The 27,646-nt window shown below is 40.4% G+C and overlaps 3 protein-coding genes across 8 annotated transcripts in view; 1 reads left to right on the plus strand and 2 right to left on the minus strand.

Annotated features, from left to right (window-relative positions):
* The first annotated feature begins 433 nt into the window (after positions 1–433).
* On the plus strand, positions 434–3,318 carry il17d (interleukin 17d). The gene is made up of 2 exons (XM_062402567.1): positions 434–1,412; positions 2,104–3,318. Exons 1-2 carry the CDS (start codon positions 1,090–1,092, stop codon positions 2,417–2,419), a joined length of 639 nt encoding a protein of 212 aa, XP_062258551.1. The 5' UTR covers positions 434–1,089; the 3' UTR covers positions 2,420–3,318.
* A 239-nt stretch (positions 3,319–3,557) lies between these two features.
* eef1akmt1 (EEF1A lysine methyltransferase 1) lies at positions 3,558–6,792 on the minus strand. 6 transcript variants are annotated; one of them, XM_062402565.1, is made up of 5 exons: positions 6,743–6,792; positions 6,080–6,267; positions 5,694–5,776; positions 5,128–5,417; positions 3,558–4,595 (listed from the first exon to the last, which is right to left on the minus strand). In XM_062402565.1, exons 2-5 carry the CDS (start codon positions 6,221–6,223, stop codon positions 4,450–4,452), a joined length of 663 nt encoding a protein of 220 aa, XP_062258549.1. In that variant the 5' UTR covers positions 6,224–6,267; positions 6,743–6,792; the 3' UTR covers positions 3,558–4,449. The 6 variants fall into 6 exon arrangements, 5 of the variants coding, with proteins under 5 accessions (XP_062258549.1, XP_062258547.1, XP_062258548.1 ...); XM_062402563.1 differs by having other exon boundaries at positions 3,559–4,595; positions 6,080–6,345; positions 6,743–6,776; XM_062402564.1 differs by having other exon boundaries at positions 3,559–4,595; positions 6,080–6,321; positions 6,743–6,761.
* A 761-nt stretch (positions 6,793–7,553) lies between these two features.
* The window catches only part of xpo4 (exportin 4), a 46,617-nt gene continuing 26,524 nt past the window's right edge, over positions 7,554–27,646 (minus strand). The window contains exons 8-24 of the mRNA XM_062402602.1: positions 26,219–26,376; positions 19,707–19,881; positions 19,288–19,464; positions 18,859–19,001; positions 18,606–18,751; positions 17,556–17,733; positions 14,640–14,799; positions 14,294–14,463; positions 14,011–14,185; positions 12,582–12,788; positions 12,247–12,333; positions 11,543–11,723; positions 11,323–11,444; positions 11,103–11,233; positions 10,516–10,633; positions 9,995–10,087; positions 7,554–9,246 (exon numbers count right to left, since the gene is read on the minus strand). Of these exons, the coding sequence (XP_062258586.1) occupies positions 9,049–9,246; positions 9,995–10,087; positions 10,516–10,633; positions 11,103–11,233; positions 11,323–11,444; positions 11,543–11,723; positions 12,247–12,333; positions 12,582–12,788; positions 14,011–14,185; positions 14,294–14,463; positions 14,640–14,799; positions 17,556–17,733; positions 18,606–18,751; positions 18,859–19,001; positions 19,288–19,464; positions 19,707–19,881; positions 26,219–26,376 (2,619 nt within the window). The 3' untranslated portion in view covers positions 7,554–9,048. The remainder of the gene's footprint in view (positions 9,247–9,994; positions 10,088–10,515; positions 10,634–11,102; positions 11,234–11,322; positions 11,445–11,542; positions 11,724–12,246; positions 12,334–12,581; positions 12,789–14,010; positions 14,186–14,293; positions 14,464–14,639; positions 14,800–17,555; positions 17,734–18,605; positions 18,752–18,858; positions 19,002–19,287; positions 19,465–19,706; positions 19,882–26,218; positions 26,377–27,646) is intronic.

Consider the following 27,646-nt stretch of genomic DNA (forward strand, 5'->3'; position numbering starts at 1 on the left):
CAAATGTTTTTTGTTTCTCATCTTATCAACCACTCAAAGTGCATTTCTGTCCAATTCACATCCAACTATGTACACACATTCATATACTTTTTCTCTCACATGTTATTAACTCGCTGATGGCACAGACATAAGGGACGATTCAGTATCTTTCTGGACAAACCAGGGATAGGACCAACAACTTCCTGGTCCCAGTTTCTTCCATAAAAGATTTCTGACGAACCCCATCATTAATCTGAAGTTTTCCTCAACAAGGCAGCAGATCAAACTGAGGACAAAGTGGAAAGTTAACACTGAATAAAGTTTTAAGTGGATTTTTACAACCATAATATGATTTAAAGCTTTTTTCTCACATTAATCTTAATGACATACATTCATAGTACATGACATACTGACAAGGGGATGATTTAAAAGAGATGTGAGTTTGAGCTTTTTGAAAGTGTTTCGTGTCTGTCTGTGCTTGGGGACACTTGACTTAAGAGGTTGGACAAAAGTGGATCCAGTTGATGTCGGGGGGGTTAGAGGACTGTGGAATGGCGCCAGGATCCAGCAGCAGAGCGCACACAGCCGACAAACCTCCGGACCTCCCGGCAGAAGCTGCTCTCACGGAGGCTGGACTCGTTTATCAAAGGTTGAAGACAGAGCTTTATCTCTGAGTTGTACTCAGAGTTGTCCCGGATGGTGGATCGCGCTGTCTTCTGCGCGCACTGACGCCTCCATCGGATTTTACGCACACGTCGCTGCAGAAAAGCAACAGGGAAACCCTCTCGATGGCCCTTTCTCGTCATAACCAGAGGGCAGCAAGTTTGAAACTACCAGCGTGGTGATATTTTCTGTTTCTAAGGGAATTATTCCTCCTAGCGACGCTCTGGTGCCGACATGTTCCCCTGGCGGTGCGCCCGTGCCTCGATTTCCGCGCCAGGACTGTGGACTGTTCGCCTGTCACTGGTTTCACACGTCTCACTGGATTATAACAGAGGACACTGACCTCGCTCTTCATTACAACTCACTAGTGTTTGGGGACTCGACGTCTTTTTGGAGAGACAAGCAGAAACCTTCCTCTTTGAGTTTGACACCACAAGGCGCGCAGCGATGGCGCGTCCGCTCCGCGTCCTGCTGCTGCTGCTGCTGCTGCACTTGTCGGTGCTGCAGCTGACGTGCCGGGCGGCAGCGGCTGGTCGGGTGCGGAAGAAGGCCTCCAGGACTCGGGCATGCACGGACCTGCCGGAGGAGATCCTGGAGCAGATGTTCGGGCGGCTCTCGGTCGGAGTGATGAGCGCCTTCCATCACGCGCTCCAGCTGGAGCCGCAGGACAAACTGAACCGGACCTGCCCGAGCACCGCGCGACCGTCCACGGCCGAGAGGAAGACCCGCCTCCCGGTCAACCTGCTCAGCATCTCCCCCTGGGCCTACAGGTGAGAGCAGCTGGAACATGGAGCTGAAGGGAGCTGAATTCAATACAATACAAATAAAGTTATTATTATTATGATATTATGATGTTTTCTAAAATGTACTGCCAAATTGTAGTGCCAATGCAAGTCAATGATGCATCTCAGTTGCAATTTACAATCTGATTGAACAATTTTATGATATGAGACTATATTAGTTTGACAGAAAGTTTATATCTAAAAATATATAAATTATAATAATAAACTTTATTGATATAACTCAGATACAAATGGCTTTAAGCTAAAAGATAAAAGTGAGGAGTTGAAGAGCAGTTTGAAGCTCAGACATAAGGGCAGAAATATAAGAGTGAAAATGTTAGAAACTCTAACTGTGTATTTTCCATTAAAAGATTTAAAAGAGGATTAGAGGCCAGATGGAGTTTTGTCAACGTTAGACAACATTAGGTCAGAAATATAAGAACAAGAATCTTACAGGTGAGAAAAGAGTTAGATATAATAAAATAAAACATTCTAACATGATTGAACTAGTCAGTAAAATCAGAGTTTGGATAAAATGAATTTCAGACCCAAAGTCCTGAGAAGAGACATTTAAAAAGGAAAAGGAGTCAGATCTCCTCACAGACATTGTTCCAAAGAGTAATTACAGTAACTGTTATTAAGGCATTTATTAGTGTTGCAATGTAATTTGTGTTTGCAGGCTCTCGTACGACCCCACCAGGTACCCCCGCTACATCCCTGAGGCCTACTGCCTGTGTAAGGGCTGCCTGATGGGAGAGGAGAGCCACCAGTTCCGCAGCACCCCGGTCTACGCTCCCACTGTCATCCTGAGGAGAACGGGCTCCTGTGTCGGAGGCCGCCATTCCTACACCGAGATCTATGTCTCCGTGGCTGTGGGCTGCACCTGTGTGCCGATGCTGCAGAAAGAGAGGGATGCACACAGCAGCAACCAGAGCCTGGAGAGAGCAGGGCCTAAAGCCAGGAGACCGCTCACGTCTGCAGGGAAGAAAGTGTGAAGAACGCTGCTTCTGCACCACATCCACATCTGTGTGTTTCCTTTATCTTCCACTGTCACTATAACCAGAATTACAGCCAACCAGAGCAATTTCAGTCTACAAAAATGTTTCTTGCATCTTGCTCGTCATTTCATCTTTGAGTCAGTCTTCAGATCTAATGTTCAAGAGGCCACTGTGACCTTCAACCCCCAAAAATCAATTCATCTTTGACTCCGTCCGACCAAATGAGAAATTCCCTTGAGTTGTTTCTGAGATGTTGCGTTCACAAGGCCAAAATGTGTTTTAACCTTCGACCACTGATTTCAAATCAGCTCATCCATGAGTCAAACTGGATGTCTGTACCCAATTTGAAGATAATCCCTCAAGGCGTTCTCGAGATATCGTGTTCACAAGAAAGGGGCGAACGGACAGACATCAACGAAAACATAAAACCTCTGACCCACAGGCTGTTGCTGGCATGGAGACATATAAATATAAATGTAATAAATAAATGTAATTATTTTACCTGCTTCCCTAAACTCTCTTATTCGGATGAAATAAGGTTTGATTTACTTCTCCTCATCCTTGATAAACTCCTCAAATGTTTTCACATTAGAAAAGAATTAACTGTATTTCATCAACTTTCTTTCCCGACTTGATTGGGACCCAAACTTGGACCCAAGAAGATGTGATTGGACGACAGTTGTATAATGACACAGAAGATAACAGCAAACTGAATCTGCACCTGATGGTCTGACTGTAGAGAAGAGTCCAGCAAAGACTCTGAGATACAGAAACATGTTTCACCTCTGCTGTGAAGCTGTGCACATGCATCTGTGTGGGTCTTCCCAGGTTTTCAGAAAATCATCAGATTCCTGCACCACAAACATAATGATTAAATGAAACTTTCAAGAATGAAACACATGTCAACCTGTTGAATTAAACCAGTCTGTAGTATCAGTGAACTGATCACCGATGCCATCTACTGGTGTTAAAACACCACTTCAGTCACACTTACAACATTTAAGTCATTTAAACTAATATTTAAATACGTGTGTCATTTCAAAATAAAACAAAATCCATGGATTTCGGTGAAACTTAACATCTGTTGCTGAAAAACTGATTTAATTTGATTAGAAAAAAAAAGTAAACATTGTATTTCACTGAGAAACATTGTTTTATTATAAACAAATGTGATTATCTCCAAATATGTTTATGATTAAATAACAGGATGGAACAAAAATACAAATATATAATTAAAAAACTCTTACTGTTTGAATCACTAATTTTGTAAACATAGTACATAAAACTAAAGGGAAACCACCTAAAGTTTCATTAAAGGTTGATTAACATAATATTTGCTGTACTTTGGTTTATTAGGGTGTTGGAAAAAAAATACCAGGGAAAAAACACAAGAAAATGTATCTGAAAAATCTAATTTACTTGTTCCTACTCCCTTGAAAAGTATTTTTTTGTAATTTCTATTTAAAATGTTTTTTGTGCAACTTTTCAAGGATCACTAATCAGTTGAGCAGTTGATGGTGTCGTTTGCAGAGAGAAGAGAGTCAAAGCTACAACAAACATTTTATACTCCTTTGTTTCTTCTTTGTATTTTCAGGAAACAAGAACTGGTTACATTTTCTAATTAACAGCAGTTAATTATTTCAGTTATCACAGGTGGATACAAGTTATTTTACAGGTTGTTTTCCACCCATGACTATTTATCTTTTTATTTATTCATAAAATAACATTAAAATAAATTAGTTTTCAGAGTCCAAGTTGACATCTTCAATTTGCTGGTTCTGGAAGATATTTAATGCTAAAAGCACCTAAACCTCAAAATAAGTTAACCATATAGGACATTATTAACCTAAACTAATGTCCAGTCATTTTCCATGTAAGTCAGTGGACGTTTTGACATTTTAAAGCAAGACACGTTTTTTCCTCACGTATCAAAGTTATAACTGTGAGTTTAAAGCACAGCTGTGAAGTATCTGTGTGAGGTCCTCAGGAAGCAGCAGTCAACAGATTAGATCAGATCACTGTTTAAATCAGCTGGAGCTTCCGCTTCTCAGCAGGAGAGACGGATAGTTGACGAAGCAGCGGAACTCATTGGACAAGTTTCTGTTGTGCTGCGGCAGGAAGCTGCACTTTTTTACACCCAGAAGCTCTTTGGCCAGATTCTCCATCATAGCTCCTGCACAACAGAAGGAAAATGAGGTGTTAAAAGCTGCTCATGTAACAGGAAGTGAAGCGTAGTTGATCAGTGTTGAACATAAAGGGCGTTAGTTTAATGGTTCACTGTGTAGAATTTAGCGACATCTTGTGGTGAAGTTGAGTGTTGCAGCTGAACACCCCTCACCTCAACCTCCCCTTCCAAACATGAGAGAGAACCTGTGGTAGCTCCAGTTGTCATAAAACTAAAAGGTCTTTAGTTTGTCCAGTCTGGGCTACTGTAAAAAACGAAGGCGGCCTCTGTAGAGAGGACCCACTCCTGATGTAAACATAAAGTATTTCAATATAAAGTGCCAATTGAAGGGTAAAGACACAATTGGTTCAATTCAGATGAAATACAGTAGTGAAACGAGCATTTGGATTATTTAATATTCAATATCTGCAGATAAACCCCTTTACAGTGACGATTGTTAGTTTAAAGCTACTACGTGCAGAACTGGAAGAGAAAGACAAGAGAAACACAGGCCGGGGTTTTGTGACGTTCTTCCTCTTACCTGTGCACAGCAGCACTTTGCCTTTACTCAGGTACTTGATGGTTTGGGCCACTTTGCTCAGACACTCCTCGGACAGGTAAGGGGGGTCGGCCAGGACCACGTCGAAGCTCTGAGGAGCCAGGCTGGGCGGCAGAGACAGCGGCTGCTTGTAGTCATAGAAGATGAAGTCGTCTCCGTAAGTGGCGAAGCGGCGGTCGTACTCCAAAACGACAGCGGACAGCCGCTCCGAGCCGTCCACCACGCCCTGCTTCAGCTTCTGGTACACACTGGGCGCGCTCACACACACGACCCTACACACAGAGGGGGACACTTCCAACCAGGGCTGGGAGAGGTTCTACAACTCTCAAACCTGGAGACTTATCAGTTGGACGATAACAATCATCTAGTCAGTCTGGGATCAGCATTAGTCGCTGTTACAAAACTTTTTAAATGTCTTAGTTCAAATTATATATATTGAATTGTACTTATTTTTATCATTAAATTGTAAAGTATCCAGCCTCAGTTACATTTCTTTATGTGATGGTTAAGGAAAGTGTGTGTGTGTGTGTGTGTGTGTGTGTGTTTACCTGCCTCCCTCTCCTGCTTCTCGTACGACCTCCTCAGCTAATTGAGTCGCTGTCTCTTCAGTGTACCAGAACTGACTCATCCGCTGGTGGACACACACACACACACACACACACACACACACACACACACACACACACACACACACACACACACACACACACACACACACACACACACACAAAATAAGAAGCCTAATAAACCTCCTTGTAGGACAAACAGCATCCTTGAAGTACAAGAATAATCTTATTTTAATATAATATGATAAATTAAAACAATAGATAATATAAAAGATAATTAGACTTTGATGCGTACAATTAAAATAACCTCACACAAACAATCACAGGTGTGTTCAGTGTGAGAGTAGTTTGTTCATGTGGGAGCTCACCCAGTCCTCCTCCACCTCCCCCACACTGAACTGCTCTGACAGACACTTGATACAATCCGTTCTGGACTCATTGTAAAACTCCTGCAGGGCAGCCAGAGAGTCAGCTGACAGGGCGGGGGGGGCATCTTCATCACTGTCACTCATGGCTGATGAGGAGGAGGAGGCTAAAGACGAGGAAGAAGAGGAGGCTGAGGAAGAGGAAGAAGAGGAGACTGAGGAGGAGGAAGCTGAGGAGGAGGAGGCTAAAGAGAAGGAAGAAGAGGAGGCTGAGGATGAAGAGGAGTAGATCAGCTGTGCTTCAGGGATGAAGAAGCAATGAAACGAATACAAAATCATTGATCACGTTTGACTGATTCATTCAAACTGGAGGAAACTCACTGAGTCACGTGTCCACATCATTAATACTCATGTCATCGTTAACATGTAAAAACAATTATTCAAAATATTTTATCGAGTAAAAACACAACAGTCTTAGCATCAAAATAAATACATATATGTACAGTTACTCCTGATGCTGAATATTAACACATTTATCCTGAAATATAGTATTTCAATTACTGATGCGTTCACGTGCACATGTACATCGTAGTAATCTGAGCTACTTTCAAACTACGAGCAGCTGTTTTCTTTGTGAACGACACTCTGAAGCTAAAGTGGACAAACCGGTTCAGAGCCTCTGAAGGGACAACGTCAGGAGTCGCAGGGCAATGACGTCACGACAGAAAGTATGGCTGCCGCAGAGCGACAAAAACCTTAGACGTGTAATAAATGTGAAATAAAACATTTATCTCATTCAACTTGACTTCATGTCTTACAATTATAACTATTATCTCTAGTTGTCATGTACTTTTATTTCTACTATTACAGTGCTTACTTTTCCATTGATAAGTTTGTTGTGATCTATATTTTGTGTATAATTTGCATCTGAGATTCATCTTCAGATTTCTCTGTTTAGTAATTGTTCAAGTTTATTTACATGTTTAAATGTTAGGTATTGTATACAAAATAAACTGTTATTAAAGGCAAACAAAACTGGAAAACCTGAAATTGACAATTTCAATCAGCCTGAGGTGCATATCTCTGGATGGAGCTGAACTTCACACACTCGCTATCAGTCCTTTAAACGTGACGGCTTTTTTTCATCAACACCCATGAATCTGAAAATGAGGAATGACCTCTCGCGCAATGTTAGAAAAAGTTAATTCTTGTAATTCCATCATTCTCGCCAATATGCACTAAAACGTAATGTGTTCTTTCCTGGAACAGACTGCGTCCTACACAGTTAAGTTGAAATCTGTCAAGCAGTTTTTGTGTTATTTTGCTAACCAACAAAAAGACAGGGTGAAATAACACTCTTCATGGAGGTAATTAATATTTGTAAAAATGCAGATGTTACAGAAAACTTAATAAATGATCTTTTAGGGCTACTTGCTCAGTGCAGGACGTGGCTACAAAAACTTCTTAAGCTTTTGAATCATATAATAAACCATTTATTTATTTATTATTAAAGTAGATAAAAGACATTACAGACACAACACATGTTGAAGGAAAATGCAGAGGCAGGAACATTTTATACAATAAGTTTATGTACACTTTTACACTTCATTAACAAAACAGCCATTCTACAACAACCAGGATTGGAACGAGGAAGAATCCGTCTCCAACACGATGCTCTGACGAGTGGCTCTGCTCCTTTATATTTGGTTTCTTATTGCTGTCCTTGAACAGTCTCTGCTTCAATCCAGTGTGTGCTGAAGAGTGATACGGTGGATTTGCTGCTGTAGGAAAAAAACCTGACCAATGAAATGAATCTGCTTAACTATAGAAGCTCCATCCGTCTCGCAGGGCCCTCGTCTGTCCGGAAAGGAGGGTGGAGGGGCTGCAACCTAATACTACGATCCAAAATATCAAACTGCAAAAAGCTCAAACAGAGACGGTCGCTCCCTTCCTTAGATGAATTCAAACAATGTCGAACTCACAACTTTTCCAGCCGTCTGCTGGAATATAAAAACATCTCGGTCCGTTTTTCCTTTTCGTCTTTGAACAATTGTTTTTTGTGGTTTCAGGTCTGAAAACATTATATATATATATATGTATATATATGTACATCCTTTAGTCAAATGGAAAATATGATTTGGTTTTCTGTAATTGCCAATAAACGCACGCCCTCCTGTGCTCCTTGGTTCATTGAGCCCAGGCTGGGCCATACCTTTGTTGTCATGGCAACACTTATTGTGTGTGTGTGTCTGTTGTATGCAAGTGTGTGTGTGTGTCTGCGCGTGCGAATGACAGGCACAGCTGACATTTGTTGTCAGTTGACATGTTACATGATCCACACACGCAGAACAATCAACAAAACAAAGGCACTCTGGGAAGGTTTGGAGCAAAGTGTGTGTGTATGCATATGTGTGTGTTTTGTAAAGTGGGAACTATTAAAATGAAGTGGGTCCACAAAGCCCCTCTACCTTCATCTATGAAACCTCACACTGGAAAAATCTTCTTCACTTTTCAATAACAGCAAACTGTTTGACCCTCGATGATACTGTGTGGGGGGGGATGGGGGTGGACCCTGTCACATTAGCCTCTGCTCTGTCTCTCACGGTCATGATGCTTAGCGCTCTGTAGCTTCAGACCAACAGGGCGTGATCCTCCGACTGAGTCTGTCTGCTCTGCAGTTTAGTCTCTATGGTAACCACATCATCATCATCATTATCAAATCTGTCAATCATGCTGGTGGGGATGGTGCAGGACAGGATGGTGGCAGTGGGGTGAAAATAAAAAAAGGAAACCAAGGAGGTGAAAACCCGATCAACATTCAGGCATTAAATGGATTCCCCAGCAGGCGAAGAGAAAACGAGGTCCTCAGAACTGTTTCTTTTTACCCATAGTTCATAGGGATGAAAGGGGGCGCGAGGGGGAGGTCTGCTTTTCAAAAATGACGATTCAAAGGCAGAGGTGGTTTCCAGTGGTTATTTGACGCAGAGCAGGCCGCCAACGTTGGACACAAACTCCTCCAGGCTCTTAAGGAAGGCAACCTTCTGCTTTCGGTCCATGGTGGGCGGCGTGCTGCTCGCCGTCAGCGTGTTGAAGGCGTCGGCCAGCCGCTGGTAGATGGCGGCATCTCTTTGGGAGGAGAGCAATGTCTCCACCAGCTCAGAGTATTCCACCTGACGGAGGAGAGCAACAACACATCAGATCAGGGTCCAAGAAAAGACTTGATAGTTATTGCTGATGTACACAATTATGATTAACCTTACTGGTTTAGCTAAAAATGAGATAAATGACAAATGTGTTATAAATTATAATATTCATTGTTGATTTATTTGTTGATTAATTTCTCATCCATTTGCTAATTCTAACAAAAAATAAACAATCAAGATATTATTTTTCATTAGAAAAAGTAAAGTGACAAATCCTCACAACTAAGAAGCTTATTTATTTTTGGTATCGTTTTAAATTTTGGAATAAAAATGTATAACAATATAAAATATTCTTAATTTTCTGCATCTGTTTTTCACTACAACGGGAAAAAAATCTGGATTTTATGTGGAAAGAAAGAGGATAACAAAATGAAACTAAAAGAATTGGACATTTATTTGCAGGCTGTGCATAAATGGGATAATCTTGAATTAGAGAGGAACTGTGCTTGTGCCGATCAGGCACCAGAGGGCGCCTGGTGTTCCTCTCAGAAAACATTCTTCTGGAGTTTTGAGCAGCTCAGGCTTCACTTTTTATTTTAGTTTAATATTCACACTCAACTCTTGATTGTTGGAGGCAGAATTCTCAACAGACAACAATCAGCATCAATATCAAACAACAAAGCTTGTTTCCTGTTTATTCTCAGTATTTCTTATTTCATCATCCACAGATTAAAATCACTGGCGTATCCTGAAAATTCATTAGTTAGTCTCTCACCTGGTGCAGGCACACAAGTGTGTAAAGAGCTTCTCCTGCTGCCACCGTCATCTCTGTGTTGTGCTTTTGCAAAACCAGCATGTCAAACACCAACTGAAGAAAACAAAGTTCAATTAATTGATTTAACAGTTCAACAGCCCGTTACATGTTGCAATTCTAGCTTTTTAAAACAGTTCAAGGTTTTGCCAAATGAGTCCTTAGAGCTTTTCTTGTTTAACATATATGAAGCCACAACCAGAAAATGAGCTGTGAACACAAAAATAATCAACATACCAGAACCTTTAAATAAAAAAATAGAGCAGTGTCTCATTTTTTTGGTGCAAATAAAAACTAGAATAAATCTGACATGTTGGAAAGTAAAGTCATGTATCTGATACTTTAAGAAGAGAGCACATCTGTGATTTTGTCCTTTCTGAAGTTATATAGATTTATTTGTTTAAACTTAAATGACAGACAGACAGACAGACAGACAGACAGACAGACAGACGGACAGACGGACAGACTGACGGGCGTGTGGTTACCTTGAGGAAGTGACGGGTGGCGATGAAGAGAGGCGTGTCCTTCTCCTGGTTTTTGGCACACTGTTCAGCCAGAGGAGACAAAGCCTCCAAACACAGCTGACTGATTTCTGAACTCATCCTGAAGAGCAACATTAAGGACAAGAAACTACAAAACAAAAAATGTTTATCATTTGAGAAGTTCTGAAGCTTCACCAGGCGTCTTGTTGACTCCAGATTAGAGCAGGAGACCAGTCGGAACACGAGCGACCATTGTAAAATAACATTGTTGTTAATTAATATCAGGATGTGATTCTCTTCTTTGCTGTAGATTCACTTTGAGATTCGGGGCAGTAAAAATGTCTTAATATCTTGATCTAATATGAAAAGAGACTTCTCGGACACTTCATGAGTTAATGCTGCAACAGAATCTGACTTTCAGTGGAAACCAAAGCCATATTTTTTTAATAGCGAACTTCACTTCAAATACGATAGCTATTGGAAATTGGAGAAAGAAAGTGTGAGTCTGGAAAAGCATTATGAATTTCTGAGGCTTATTATCCCGTCATGAATTTAGAATATCAACTGCAGCAACGATTGTTAAAGGATACGAAGTCATTCCAAGCTCCAGCGAGAACATGAGGCTCTTGAAAAGGTCTTCAGGCAGCTGTGGAATCTTTTCTGGGAAGATCTCACAGATGAAGGTGATGAGCTTGTAATACTGGTTACACAGAGACGGGAACTGCAAAACAACAAGGAGGACTCAGCACACGGAGGAAATGTCAAACCTTGGGTCATGCATTAAAGGAAATCCATGTTGTGTAGTTTTACCTTGAGCAGGTCCTGCGACATGAGTGGAAGAACAATGTTGACGCCGTAAAGAACCACATCTGCTGCCGATACCGTGCGGCTGGAGGCTGGTGTTCCCTGGTCTTGGTTCCGAAACACCTCGTCTAAAGGCACAGAAAAACAGTTCAATCTAAAGTGAATGAAACCCAAACAAATCTTCTACTCCCGTTGATAGAGGAGAGAAAGTATTGAGATGACCCACCTGTGTCGCTGAAGTCAATGAACTCTTTGGACAGCAGGTTGGTGAGCAGCTCCATGATGAGCAGCAGGTCCTGATACTGGTCCTCCTCTGCCGCTGCATCGCTTCGTTTCCGACACTGGTTATTTTTGGAGTAGACTTGCAGTAACGTCAGACACGCCTCGTACAGCTTCATGGACTTGGTCTGAGCGAGGAGAGGAGGACATGTAGCGTCAGAGATTATGTTTAATGAAAATAAAACCTAAAGATCTTTATTAAATATTGCTTATTACAAAACCGTCATCTGCAGTCATGCATGAAGTCGATGAATAAATATAATAAACTGTCAAATATCAAAACAGCAGAGGGAAATCAGGTACCACACACACACATCCTGCACACAGGCTGTGTTTGTAAAGCGTGTTCTCATTCAAACACAATGCCTAATTAATGTCCTAGATTTAACGTCTAAAGTTTACAATACAAACTTCTGTCATCTAAAAAACTCTGCTGAAAATATTCAAAGTAGGTCAATCGGGCAATTTTAGGGTGGAACGGTGGGGCAGTGGTTAGCACTGTCATTTAACATGCTCTGGGTTTGAACATGACGGCCACCCAGGGGTCTCTCTGCGTGGAGTTTGCAAGTTTTCCCCTGGTCTGTGTGTAATTTTTCCTCTGGTTACTGTGAGTGTGTATGTGTGAATGTATATTAATGATGCTCTACTCACCTCTCCCAGGTAGCAGATCTGCTTGTGAGCCACTTCCACAAAAACCTCAATAATGAGGTTGATTGTCTCGGGCGTGTTGCTGTAAACCTGCACAAGAGAAGTCTCATTAGTAACTTTTATTGTGTAAACATGGTTCAAGATTCACATGAATTGAAGATTTTGTGTCTCGTCTTATGTTGAATCAGTTCAGTCTTTGTAAATGATTGAATTTATTTGACTCGTGGATCACACTGGCGTTATCATTGTCAGGTAAGTTAGCGGCGTTCTCTGAACTACACAGGAACAATAACGTTCCCTTTCACAGACTTGGATTCATCCTCCCACACTGCTCTTACCTCCATGAGGCCAATGCAGCTGGACAGGAAGTCCATGAGGAAGGAGAAGAGCGAGGACACGTTGTCGATCTGCGTTGCCTCTGCAATGCCGCACAGCGCCTCTAACGTGGCGACGATTTCCCGTTTGACGGCTTCTTCCTGGCTGATCTGAGCGAAGTTCTCCTGGTTAATGAGGTTGAGGAAACGCTGCTGAAGAGGGTGAAGCACCTGGATGGAGAGATTTAGGAATTAATCAATCAAATGTTAGGAAGATGAGATCAGAAGGGACCGACTGTTAAGCATCAATCATTTATTTATGTCCCACACATTTTGAATGCAAAAATTCAAGTAATTTCATATCTTTTAAAAGGTTGTTTTTCTTTGTTGATCCAAGATAATACCAAATGGCAATTGGAAGACTGCATATTAGGGTTGTAGTTTTTTATCAGAGATGATTCATGTATGATGTGGCCTTTTCATGAATTTTATTTTGCAGCTTAATAACTCATATAATTCAATTATAAGCCTATTTTCTGTTTCCAATTACTGTGCTCTAATAAGATCTTCTTTTAAAATTAAAGAGATAAAAATCGTTTATGAGAAAATAGAATTACCGCACTGAGGTTGTATGTCTCCTCCAACAAAAACATGTCCCATGTGGCCACCATGACCTGTGACCACCCAAATCTTAACAGTTCATCTTGAGTCCAAGTGAACGCTGGAACCAAATTTGAAGAAATTCCTTCAGAGCCTTCTAGAGATATTGTTGACAACATGGAATAGACCTGAAACCATAACACCTCTGGTCTTGGAGGAATACAAATAAAAACTATACATTGGCGAACCATTTTAAAGCAGTGTTCCTTAGTATTTATTTTTTTGATTAGTGGAGGATAGGAACAGTTAAACAAAATGGGAAAAGTTCATGTCAATGAGTATTTTGTGTATTTAGTGATGTAAGAGAAAGAGCAGTGAAATAAAGATGGAACAAAGGGGCGTCTGACTTCTTAACCTCCTCCTCCGACAGTTAGATCCAAGCTGAGCAGAGCAGCTGTACGGTTTAACAGCTGCTGTTTAACTCATACAACCCCCCCATAATTGGTCTGGAGTCATTGTGGCTTTGCACCACCATTTACTACTGTCCGCCTATTAAAACAGAGGCCTGTGGGATCAGGACAAGGATCATGTTATACACACGAGAGAAAGACGGGTTAGGGGAATATTAATGAAGGTATCCTTCACTGGTAATCCGTGTGTCTGACAGCGAGTCTGTGGGGATCTGCAGCTCTGAACTGGACTTACTCACCTTAGTGTCTTTTAAAGTCAGACATCATAACTCGTGGTGAAATTATTCTTCGTTATCGCTGCAGGACATTTCCCATTCACTATAACTCAGTAAGAAACAAAGAAAAACAGTACTTGATTGATCAATTCAGCTCTTATTATTTACCTCAGCCCAGTATTGCTGTTTGGTGTCAGTGTCCATGTGAGCAAAGCCTCCGAGGACCAGCGCCTTCATCAGTGACCTCTGCACAGAGCTGGACAGCAGGTGGAGGGGCGGACTGCGACTGGCAAACTGCTTCGCCAGGTTCCACCAGCTCTCACACTGCACCACAATGTTCGCCCTTATGACACAGAGAGATATTTGGCTTAATAAAATAAAAACACATTCAAGTAGATGAAACCACATGATTTTAGCATTCCTTTACGTCACAACTATCTTTTGTCCTCACCTCTCCCTCTTCTCCACCAGCGTCACCAGCAGCTCCACTGTGTCATTGGCCAGCTCAGCCTCTGCGCTCCACACCGACAGATTGTTGATCACCTTCTCCAGAAGATATCCCACAATCCACTGGGCCCCTTCTGTATCTGCACCGAATGCTGTGCTCAGGGGGACGCTGATCTGAGGAGAGCGAGAGAGGAAAAGGGGAGACAGATGTGAGAGACACATTTGGTTTATTGCTTTTATGAGCTAAAGAATATACCATGGCTGACGTTTGCCCTGAGAAGCCTGAGTGACCAGGTGTCTTGGTCACAAATGAGGTTAGGGGGGCAACACGGGGTCAGGAAGCTTCATACCTGCTCATATAGTTTCTCATCCACCAGCAGGTACGTCTTGGCCCAGCGTCGGAGGAACCACATGATGTCTTTTCCCATCTGTGGACTCAGCAGCTCCGTCAGGCTCGCTCTGGTCGCCCTAGATTCAACCTCTGATGTCCGCAGCACCGCTGACAGTAACCTGAGACATAATAATATAACAGTGAGACGAGCTCGATTTAAAGGCCATGTAGTCAGGCAAGTGAGCATGAATGAGCAGGTGCACATCATTTAGTTTACTTAAAATACTATTATTATAAAATAGTACTATTGATTTTATAATTTTGATTGTGGGCTTATACGTATTTTTTTTTTGCTGTTGAATTATGTTGTTTTGTGCTTTATCCTGTCTATGTTTCTTTAGCATTACATATTGTAAAGGACGATCTAGGAAGGGGAAGCCTCGCCAAAAATGATGTGGAATCTGGCATCGGCTCATGTCATCCACTGACAAGCTAAATGTGTCTTCTGGTCCACATGTGCTGCGAAAACATATATGACCCAGTGAGGACTCTACAAGACCTGTGCAGTTGCCCAACGTGCCACCATTTTACATTTTACATTCAAGTCCTGTAAGCGGAGGAGGAGCTGCTGCAATGTTTCACCATGTTGTCCCACAATACACCGTCTCTGGTTCATGGTTTGTCCCTCCTCTGACTTGTGTAGGTTCGCACCGGCCACTTAAAGCACCCGGCAAGTCTTCTTTTGGAAATACTCTGACCCAGTGTCTTGTCGATACACAATAAAAAGGGCATGACAACATAGGGAATGTTTGCAAGAGAAAAAATTTGGAAATTTAGACCGAAACGGACTAGATGATATGAACCACGTCATAACTAGACAAAGGGCTCATCAGAGAGACGCTAAGACATACATCATGATGCAAAGGTTACAGAGTAAAGCTCAATTTATAGTGTACGTGTCTGCAAGAGATGAATCATCTGCTCATGCATTTTTGGCTCGTCCGATGATGTCCAAGGAAAACTAAGTACCTGCTGACAAACGTGTCATCGTGTCTGACATGTCCAATTTTAGACTGTGTTAGCACCCTCAGCAGGCAGATTACATCCAAGTTTGAACATCAAACTAACAAGTTCACTGCTTGATTAAAAAATTTAGAGCATTAAATACAATAAAATATCATTAAAGATGGATAAGATACAAACCTCAATGAAAAAAGGGGGTAAAAAGAATAAAGAAAAATACCCATGCAAGGATTTAAGAGTTATGTCATGACAATCAGCCGTTTCTTTGTTGTTTGTGTCTATTTCTATGATATCTGCAACCCTGTTTTTTGTGTGTTTATTGTTGGTATGTTGATGATTTATGTACAGGATTCATTAACTGATTTGAAATCTGGAGAAACTTCAGATGTGAGCTCAAGAGAAAATGAGGAGGAGCTGGTCTAAAACAAAGATTACACTTTGGCTTCATTCAAAACAACAGAGTTGCACTGCAAGAACGAGACGCTTACGCACATGTGTAATTAACATATGATAGTAACAAATTCTATTTTAAATTAATAAAGTCATTCACCCTACAACAAATTCATCAAAGTGTAATAGAAAGTCATCACTTTGCAAACATACACTATATATATATATATATATATAAAGGGACAGAGCTACAGAGGGCTTAAGGAAGCTTATCGTTCCGCCCCCCTCAGTGCACAATTTCACATTGTTTGCAGAAAACAAAACCACGTTGACATTTACGGAGCCGGGGCTGCTCGATCGCTATCAGGGAACCTGATGCCCTCATCCGCTCATCTCCGCAATCCTCTGTCAATGCTGTTGTCCCCTTTGCACACACACACAAACAATCTACAAAAAAAAATACTCAATGACCTTCAACAGACAATATCACTGGCTGCTGTGATTGTCTATTGTCGTCACTGATTATCTGCGCACACACACAAACACACAGACGTGCGCAGGCACTCGCACACAAACACACCACTTAAACAAACAAGCATCATGTGCATCTGCCAACAGCTCTGAACCGCACAAGGTTTTCTGACACCACAACCACATTCTGTCGGGATCTCACAATTAGCTGTTGTTAAAGAACAAACCATCTCCGATAACAGGAACTAGAGACAAGCTTTCCTTCCCAAGGTCCATTTCATTATCTGCTGGTGTATTTTTAGGGCCGTCATTTTGTCCTGATGTTCAACCAACAAACCGAAATCGAGTGTGTGATACGATTTCTGAAGCCACCAGAGCAGGAAGAGACCACAAAGCCAGAAGAGATGTTGGGATAATATAAGACATTTCATGCTCATATGTTGCCTGCAGGTTGAAAATTTGTTATTAGTTAATTTGTATTGATCAATAACTCCTACCGCCCTGCAGACAGTCATTTTTTATCTATGGTGCAACAGAGAAGCAGCTTCAATCTGCAGCTCAACCTTGAACCCGATCTGTTCCCTGTTTATGGATTTAAGGGCAGTTAGTTTGGTGACTGCTGCAACAAACAATTATGTTTTATTAACTATCAATATCCCTTTTTTTTACTTTTCATTAAATAGCCCTAAGGGGCTAGAGAAAGTTTTCTCATCCAGAGTCAAGTGTATTACAACTCATCCTGAGACCAGAGTTTAACTAGCTGAACATTCACATGGTGCCTGAGTCTGAATGTCACAGGACTAACAAACCTTCAGTTTTATGGGACGTTCACTGACAATACTAGGAAGAGCAAGCAGCCTCGGACAGGGACTATTCTGGGACAGTTTTACGGGAAGTCTGACTGGTTTAGCGAAATGAAATGAACTGTCACAACTTCCAGAGACTTGTAATAAAAAGAAGAGCCATCACATTGAATACAAAAATCTATCTGCCTGCACTTTGTCAGCCTTTGACACATCAGAGACGGTGCTCAACCCAACATTCGTCTCACCTAATGACGGAGTCAGTGTTGTTGCAGCCTGGTATGGATGTAGCCTTCTCCCCCGGCGAGCCCAGCATCTGCAGCGTTGTGTTGATGTCGACCTCTGTTGAGTGTTTGATGGAGAACTCCATCACCTCTGAGGGGATCAACGGAGTTTCACCTTGAGGGTCGTCTGCTAACACATACCCTGCAGAGTGCACAGACACATACAGACAGTGTTTTACTGCATGTTCACTTCTGTTGGCAACTGAGCAACTTAATGTTCCTTGAGTTTAAGTGTTTTTCTCAACTATATACCATAACAATTATGCACACACACACAAAAAAAACAACTGATTTCAGCTGTAAAGGTGCCTTCTGATGGCAGAATGTTCCTCCAAGTTGAAGTGGTAGATTAGTGGAGAGAAATCACCAGTGCTGATTTAACAATGCTGATTCAGACAATATTAAATTAACTCAAAGTCACTGAGCCGGTTGGAGTTCAGTTCTTCTGTCTTGTTCATAAATAAACTCAGTTAGGTGGAATAAGCTGCACTGGAAAAGTAATTTACAAACTCTGTTAACAGCCATAGTCTAGTGTATAAAAATGTCACAAGGCATTTCATTAACTACGTCTATATGATGGTTCCACGTGAGGTTTAAATACATGTGTTGAAGGGAAAAAACAGGAAGGGTGTACAATTATTCACTTTATTGAAATTGTAGATTACTGACACAAATTAGCTTATTCTGTAAATGTGTTATATGTGTCCATACAAAAAATATATATTTTTAATATATATATTTAAAATATTCTGTACTTAACAGCCTTAACACAAGATGCCACTTATATCATAAATGTCAAACCTAATCTATGCGTCAGGCATGATGAAATAAACCACTAATGAACAGAATAATTTTCAGTGAGCAGATTGGACCGAAATAAGAAAAGAAACATTAATGAGGAAACAATTATGTCTTCCTCGAAAAAAAATATCGTCACAACATTACAGGAAAGTTGCTGCGAGATCAGATAAACCCAAAAGACAAACAAAAACAATGTTTTGTCCTGACGCTGACCTGAGACCAGTATGATCCAGTGGATGTCCTCGTAGAGGTCGTCCAGGTATTTGCGGTCCATTGATCCAGGGTCAGACGTCGCCATGAGGTGCTGCTGTGTCCTCTGGAGTTGACCATGAAGCCGTGTCACCCGGTCCTCCAACAGGCTGCAAGGCGTAAACACAAAAAAAGTAAATAACAACTCCATAGACTGAGATCAAGAATTTAATTAAGAGTTGTATTTGAAGCACCTGATAAGGTGTTAAACATTTACTTTGTGAGCAGGGGGATACAGTGGTCAGCAGCTACACGTCCCAGCATGCCGATGCTGGAGAGCTGGTCTGAGAACAGCTCCCTGTCATCTTCCTGCAGCTCATTGATTTCCTCCTCATCATGAGACGATAGACCATTCACTGACTGAGGGTGGTGGTGGAGGGGGGGTTATGAATGCAAAAAGAAGAGAAAAAGTTAGTCAACCAGTTATGAGGATAGAAAATAAACACAGCTATGTTGATACTGATGTGAAATTTTGATAACACAACTGACTGAAAAAATAAAGAACACAAATCCGCTTAAAGACTGGAGCAGATTCCAGATCATACAGACCTCTCTTCTCTCCTTAAACTACAATAACAGTGTGTACAATAAAGAAATGTAGGAAACATAGTTGTAAAAGCATAAACTTTTATCTAGAGAGTCGCACCAGGTTGCGCGTGCCGTCAGGAGCAGCCAGGTGACACTGGATATACGAGTTGAAGACCTGGATCGCCGGCTGCACGAAACAACCGCGAGGAAAATGCTCCTCGTCCTGGACGAGCGTAAGCCAGGACTCAAGCAGCTTGTCGTAGGCCTCCATGTAAACCATGTCGTCCTTATCAAGCTGAGGGAAGAAAGCGCGTGCACACGGACGTCAGCAAATCAATGTCAACCTTTCTTTAGTAGACTTTTCACAGGTTTGGGTGATGTAATGTTTAGAGGCCTAGAATTTAACCAATATTTTTCTGATTAGAAAACCTGCTGATATTTTGTTAGACGATATATATATTTAGCTATACTACTTATAAATAAATATGAAAATAAATAATGGTTCTACATTGAGGATGATCGGGGGTTATTACTCACCACCTCCTCCAGGGCGGCGCTGCGTCCAAACGAGCAGGTGAGCAGAGTGAGGCAGTTGATGAAGGAGGTGAAGAGATCGCTGGGCAGTGCTGTTAAAATACTTCTAGGAAACATCGTGATCAGATTGGAGATGATATTGGAGATGCCCAGTGCCTCCGAGTCCTCGATCTCAATCCTGGGAATGCAGATAATAAAACGAGATCTAAAGATCATAATAAACTGCCAGTGATGCTTTTAGGGAGAATCAGGTTGGGAGAAAAAATAAATACACAGTGATGACGTGAGGTTTATATCATTCTTCCACTGGCATTTAAATTCAGCTGTAAAAATCTGTTTCACTCTCGACAAAAAAGGTTGAGAATATTCAATCTTCCTCTTTCCTTTTTTTGTTCAAACCTGTGTTCTGGCCTGAGGAAGGATTTTTTCCACTCTCCCGGGTGAGGCAGAGGCTAACCCAGGGTCACTTTCCAGTTTACGCGCTGGTGACTGCGGTTTGGAAATGGGCATGAAAATTGATCCTTAACCAAAACTCGTGGGCCACTTGACCCCTGAACGGTTTTCCACAGCTGCATCTGAGGTTATATTCTATGGTATTTCTGCCTCATAGCGCAACACACACACTAAGACATGGGAGAATAAATGACTGTTATTATCCTTCTGATCTTAAAGTGACTTATCAAATCGTTCCATGAAAAATGAAGTGACAGATTAGAACACGGCAAACATTTATTTTCTACTCTTTCTACATTTTAAAACCAGACATGAAAGTGACTTGTAATCGGAATTCAACATCATCGGACAAATCTAACCACAGAGCCTGAAAATCACTGTGAACAGATAGTGAAGAGCCACAGGAAGAAGTGAGGTAGCCATGTTTAAAAAAAATATTCCAGGCTCACAGTTAACTCAGAGCACTTTGTCAGGTATCACATTCCAGTTAACAAGGATCAGGTCCCTATAGCTGGAGTTTTTCCTCACACATATGGAGAACGGAGCAGGATATTGTCCGGGTTAGACGTGTCCAAAAACTAGAATATTTACATAAGATCGGCGTATTAGTCCCAAAATCACACATGGTCAGGTGCATCGCTGTTAAGCAGCAGTAAGTGACCAACAGAAACCTGGTCCGAAGTCAGTGGCCCAGAATTTCACTGTTATTTTAAATGAGAACTACCAAGATAGAAACATGCACCTACACCCAAAAGATCCTTGTATTAAATCAAGACACTTGGTTCAAACCCTTTGAACCATGCTTTCAGAGCAGCGACCATTCTTGTTCTACTGTAACCAATGTCGTTTTGCCGAAATGCATTTGGTTGATGCCCTTTAGACCATTTGCGAGAGTTAAGATACATGAGTTTTTTCTCCCCACAGTCACCTAAGTGCTGGGTTGGGTTTCCCTATAAATAGTCTCACTTCAGATTTATAATTTTCACTATAACACATTATAACACACAAAAAATGTGTTGATAATATTAAGCGCAGTAAACCAAATATGTAGGAAGCCCACATTTTTTTTTTTTTTTTTTTTTTTAAAAAGACCCCCACAAAAGATAGTAAATACTGATACATACAGTCTGTTCACTCAACCGATGCATTTAATGCCAATCAGTCGCAGTGTCTGCCTCAAGAGATTTTCTGCATTTTTGCTTATCTAATAAATCAGAAACACACACAGAAACCAACATCTTCTCTCTCATTTTTGTCTTTTTCTTAAGTAGCAACTGCTGCACTAAAATAGTACAAATCATAATCCTGACTCTGTATTCGAACTGACACACCTCTCCACAGTCAGGGAGAGAGGAACGCTATGAGAGAGGCCTCGCTAACCCCTATCAGATGGAGTTAAATTGTGAGCAGAACTGTTCAATCACTGTAGCCATCCCTCTCCGCATAATTTTCCGATGAGGCAATTGGAAAAAAGTTCCAAGAATAGGTGATTACAGGCAGAGCAGGAGAGGAGGGAAGAGAGAGGGAGTGAGAGGCATGAGAGAAAAGAGTGAGAGAAAGAGAGACCCCTACTCGCTGAATCACGTGGTCCAGCCGCAAGATGGTGTGAAATGTGTCTCAGTTATTTATACACAAGTGTAGACCCTTAATTCAGATCAGAAACACGCCGACTACACACATACCCACTTAAGAACACAAACTACTTCTACTGTAGTTATTGGCACTAGATAATCATCTGTCTCTCATATTCACACACATACACTTCCCATGAACACTATTTCTGACTGATATCTAAACTGACAGCTCTTTTCTTCTATAGGACTTCTAACAGCAATAAAGTACAGTATAAAGTATTTGCTCCTGTTAATTGATTTTTTTTTCTCCATCAGCTTCTGATATAAATCATGATTGAGCTATTTATTTATATATAAATTGTAAGATGTAATATAATATTTATATAATATATTGTAAGATGTTGACTTTTTCAGGAACTTTTTCTGCCCCCTAGTAAAGTGTCTGGAAAATGCCGGAGTTAGCCCATGTGAGAATATATCAGGAAAATGTCCTGAAAATGTCCAGTGATTTTGATGACCTTTTTGTAACATACAACGGATGTCAAACTGGAAGAATAGAAATATCTGAGGATGAAAAAGAGCAGCCATACATATAAATGAAGGAAGATATCTATTTGAAGATGTCTAATCTTGTGGACATCTTCTGGAGTTCATTACTTAAAGTGGATTTACAGAACTGTCGTGTTGAGTTGATATGATGAAATAGTAAACAAACAGTTGCTTATTTACAGCATAATCAATCATTTGCAGTCTTGTTTATGTTCATTTCGTTTGGCTCCGATTTGGGTCTCTCAATGAAACATCTGACGTTTTAGCTGCCAGATACCCTAACCTGTTCAACACTGAATCGCTTACAGTGTCTGTATGCTGTCTGGTGCTGAGCAGGTGTTGTGCACTAGGTTTTTAAGTAAGAAACATCTGCAGCAGCAAAAAATGACGCTTGAGCGCAGATAGAGTGAACAAAAACTTTAAAAGGTGCAAGCAGAAAGCTTAACAATGAGCGGCAATTCACTTCAAGAACTGGAGAGCTGAGAGGTGCTGCAGTTTTAGGGGATTATTACCTGTAAGATTCATCATTATGAGCGGCACATAAAAATAAAAATCAGATATGGTGCTTTAAATGAAAGAAATGTCATAACTTTCACAGTAATCAAAGTAATTTATTGTCGAGTTTATGACTTGGGCGAAAACAAAATGACCAAGGATATATCTTGATATAAAAATTGAAATCGTTTTGACATTGGTACAAAAAGTCAGAATTAGTGTCGACACCCAGCCCTTATTAATACAAAACTATAAATTCAGAAGAGTGCCCACACTGAGCGGCATTTTAAAAAGATGCTTTAAGGAGGACAGCGAGGTTGCAGAGAGGTTTAAACGTAGGGTAATTTTATGGTTTAGGGGCCACCGTGGCAAATCATATATACAGGTGGAAAATCCATGACAGGTTTTTATGGCTGAGCAATACAAATTGAAAATGTATATGAATAGCAACTGGAAGTCAGTGGGAGGATGATACAATAAGACTAATGTGTTCTGCACTTGTTAAAGGACGTACAGCTGCACTTTTTTTTACTTTAACAGTAAGTTAAAGTATTTGTTTGTTTCTGACAAAAGGTTACTTTTAGTTTGCATGAAACCAGTTTCTCATTTACCTCCATTGTTAGGCTGAAGGGCTTTATACTCACTGAGCTGGACAATAATGATGACATGATCAAGCTGCCAGAATCTTTAGTTAGGAAAAAGTCAGTTTTAGTTATATTTGTGACTTAGTTATATTTGTTAGGAGTAATGTGTTGATAAATAATCTCAAAACACTCCTCAATGGGTACATTACATCTAAATATTAGCATCTTTAGTTTTGGATGAGAAGTTTATATTTATCATTTTTTTCTGGCTGATATTATTTGAATATGTAACCTTAGGATTTAGAAAGGAGTTATTGGTATTTATAACAATTAACTGACATTTTATGGAACAAACATGTCCATAAAATGATAGAACATAATTAGTTAAACAATCTGTGTACTAGGGTGAAACAATCGGGGGAAATGCTTGCTTCTATAGCACTTAGGCGTTATTTTTCCAGTCACATATTCTAAGCAGGTGTCTGACACAAACAGTTGTCTCTTTCAGTCTAACTGTCTTCACCTCTGGGTGCCGCCTCACCCTGCTGCTAAAAACAGAGCAGTAATCTCTTTTAATGCATCCACCTGAAGAGCAAAACACTGAATTCCCTGCACCACACAATCGATAGCCTCCAAACAGCTGCCTGCGAGACCCGCCATGCACACGTTCACAAGCTCCATCTCTTCTGACAACAAGGCGACACAGGAATCAGAGGATGATAAAAACCCCATGGCCTCTTCAAGCGTAATGCCAGTTATAAATATCCAACTGTATTATATAAATACAATGGATCCCATTTGGAGTCACGGGGATCTCTGTTAGACTGTTATCTATGTATCTAATGTCATGCACTTCAGTAACTTTGGTCCTTGAAACAGATTCAGCATCAGATCATTTCTGCTGGACATGGGGTTACCTCTGATTGCTCTTGTTACACACACACACACACACTGCACAAAGTGATGGTGAACAGCTATTGTAAAAATCCTAAAAAAGTTTGAAGGAAAATTGGCCTTGAGCTGAACATTAGGGATGAAAAACCTTGCTCTGCATAGAACCCAGGTTAAGTTATGCTTAGTAAAGGGATTTCCACAAAATAAATTGAGCTGAACACTGGAGTAGGCACAATTTATTCCAGTGGAAACCTATTGGCGTTCCATGCATTTGCTGCTTTATGAGTAATGATGATGCTGTAATGCCGAAACAACGGCATGAGCTCATTTGTTTTTTTTGTCAACAAGCCTGAATTTGCACACGTCCCCTTTTTAAAAGATCGACATTTAGATCAGAGCCTCGTATCTTTGACTTTGACACAGCGAACATTTCAACCTGTATTCATGTTTTATTTGAATCAGTACTTTTTTTCTTTCAACTCCACAAGGAAATGTGGAATATATAGAATTTAAAGAGACAATTATTGAAATGTATTAAAATTAGACAAATTTGTTTTTTTTATTAAAACAATTGCTCAGAATTTAAATGCCACTTTCAATGGTTCAACTGCTGTCTGTGAAATGTGCTTTTGATTATTATATAGTTTCTGATTTATTTACAATAGTTTGTGTTGCTTTTCACTTTGCGTCTTTTGAGTTGAATCCTTATTCATTTATATATTTTTTACTTTGGTCTAACTTAAATTTGCTCTTAAAATACAATGTGTTTTAACTTACTTAACTGACTATATGTCAAATATCAATATTTTTTTCAATTGAATTCAATACCACTATTAATGTGTATCACAAAATAATAAATAGTAAATAATCATTAAAATCAACTGGCGTTTACCACAAATCTTGCTCAAATTGAAAACAAAAAAATCCAATAGAGCTGTTAAGGAGTTATGCTCAATTGTTTGCAATAATGTATTGTCAAAAAAAAACAGAGATAGATACCAAAATACAGCGAGTTACAAAAAATTGTGAAAGCTGACAGATAGATACAAGAATGAAGATTTCATTAAATTCTGTAGAGCTGTGAGCTGTAACTGAGAAACATCCACATTAGTTTCATCATCAGCTCCGTACCAGATCAGATAAGGAATACTAAACAATTGTAGAACTTTTACCCTTAAAAACACTTACTAAATACTTTTACATTTGCCAGTGTTTTCAATGGTTGCTAGTGCTTTTTTCTGTGGTTAAAATGTCTGTTTCTGTGAGATGCATTATTTGATCCTATTTCACATGATTTGGGAAATCTGTTTAACTCCATTAGTTACAGAACTGAACACAAAATATTCCCACAAAAGCCACTTTCCCATCGTGTTTTCAAACGCTCAAATCACAGGCCATTAAGAACACAGACTCAACATTCAATCACTTCCTGTAAATAAAGCAGAGATGGCAAAGCATGAGACAGAATCCTGCTGACGTTGGCCTCTATCACTTGTTTAGTCTTGGAATTTCACTAACATGACATCCTTGAGATACTGGAGGGAGATTTAACACCTCAGACTGTCTCCAAGGGTAAGGTCACATCAACTATAGTTACTGCTCCTGCAACACATGCAGTTTAAACAGACAGCTGAGGTTTTAAAAGAAGCATTAAATATGGACTATATTGTTGCAGTGTATGTTACGCAAGCCTCGTCTGAGCTTTCTCAAAGATTTGAGATGATTTTTTAACTCCTCTGCTTCTCCTTATGTGCCATTGCTATAGATATAAGGCAAATCAATAAAGAATAATCACTTTAGCATACATTAATCTCAATTAAGTACATCTAGAGGTGACACTTTATAATGGCTTTTATAAAATCTCATCTTATGATGATAATAATAATAATAATAATAATAATGTAAGTGCACAAGTCAACAAAATGTAGAGATAAATGTTGGGCTCTTCCAGCACAGTGACACTTACCCGTTGATCATGCTCAGCAGGCCCTCCACCAGGTGAGCCAGGTAGGATACCTGGGCGCTCTCGTCTGGGAAGATGGGCCCGTGCATGGAGGCCAGCTGGGCCAGGCACTGCAGCGAGTCCTGTGCCATGTCTGAGTCCTCCCGAGTCTTCCTGTGCACCTGAGGATGAGAGCGGAGGAAATACTTTTAATTTTGTTTAGTTTTTACAAATTACTAAAGAGGAATCTAATCAAGTGAAGGTCAGAAGTCCACAAGAAAGCAGGAGGTGCTTTGGGTATTTTAACATTGGTGGAAATGAGCGCACTGGGAAAAATAACAGACAGTCTAAAAATATGTGGAAACCCCTGCACTCTGTCACTTTTAAACAGCCGACTGAAAAAGAACAGATGGTTTCAGTTTTGTCTTCGTGCCCACCTGCATCATGAAGGGAGACAACAAGGATGGAAAATGAGAAAAAGAGTCAGGGCTTTCTTCAATTCTCCCCATTTCTGTTTTAATAAGAACGGAATGCTCCACAGAGTAATGTGGTTGGATTGAGTCTCTCAAATCACCTGCACGACTGCAAAGCATCTCACTTACATCCTCACACTGAGACCTGAGTAAAATACAACAGTAGGACCATATAACTCCTGAAATACGAATATAAAAACATTCAGCTGTGAAAATGCTTACATCAACTGAAAAGAAATTACAGGGCTGCGGTTAAACAGAGGATTTGTTTATAGATTATAGGAGAATAAGCACAGACATCAAGCGAGGTGCTTTTTAAAAATGGTGACAGCTTTGGCCTATGTGGTCTGACAAGACCTCTATTATGGTTCCGCAGGGAGCTCAGGATTACCAGCAGAGCAACAATATATTCAGCTAACACAATTGGGAGCGCTCGACAATAAGGTTGTTTAAAGCCGTCTCCTCTACTTCCCTGTGACTGTTTGTAATAAATGTATATATATTAAAGGCTGCTTCTTGCTGCAAATGTTAGTTGGGGTACAATATTGTGTGTAGGAATTCAATTTATTATGTTGAGTTTTTAAAGATGTTTGCATTGTGCATTGCTGATATTTGAATACAGTGTTTGAAAATATAATTTTGTGGTTACATATAAACATTTGGAAAGTGAAATTGAAATTGTATTGAATTATTTGAAATTGATCACATTAAAGTTTCCATCGTTCTCGCTTGACCTCTTGAAAACACTGCAGGTCAGGGCAATGCCAAAGTAACAGGGGGCAAAATATAACTAACCATAAATCCATTACAACCTTAGCAGTTCTGGTTACAAGCCGATACTGAACTTTTCTCTGTGTACATGACAACGCACAGAGATCCCGCAGGTTTCAACTAGTGACACACGACGGATATGAAGAAGTACTGCGTAGTAGCCAAGGAGAAAACAACTCAAGAAACACCACTTTATCTCTCAGACTAA

This window comes from Platichthys flesus, chromosome 13 (assembly GCF_949316205.1).
Source record: "Platichthys flesus chromosome 13, fPlaFle2.1, whole genome shotgun sequence".
NCBI classification, from domain to species: Eukaryota; Metazoa; Chordata; class Actinopteri; order Pleuronectiformes; family Pleuronectidae; genus Platichthys; species Platichthys flesus.

Excerpts from the sequence above, each read along its gene's own strand:
- eef1akmt1 (XM_062402561.1), bottom strand. The coding sequence starts at position 6,415 with ATGATTTTGTATTCGTTTCATTGCTTCTTCATCCCTGAAGCACAGCTG. Across the intron at positions 5,777-6,079 it reads GGGAGGTGGAGGAGGACTGG|CGGATGAGTCAGTTCTGGTA; the intron begins GTGAGCTCCCAC and ends TGTGTCCACCAG. Across the intron at positions 4,596-5,127 it reads CAAAGTGCTGCTGTGCACAG|GAGCTATGATGGAGAATCTG; the intron begins GTAAGAGGAAGA and ends TCTGTTGTGCAG.
- il17d (XM_062402567.1), top strand. The coding sequence starts at position 1,090 with ATGGCGCGTCCGCTCCGCGTCCTGCTGCTGCTGCTGCTGCTGCACTTG. Across the intron at positions 1,413-2,103 it reads ATCTCCCCCTGGGCCTACAG|GCTCTCGTACGACCCCACCA; the intron begins GTGAGAGCAGCT and ends TTGTGTTTGCAG.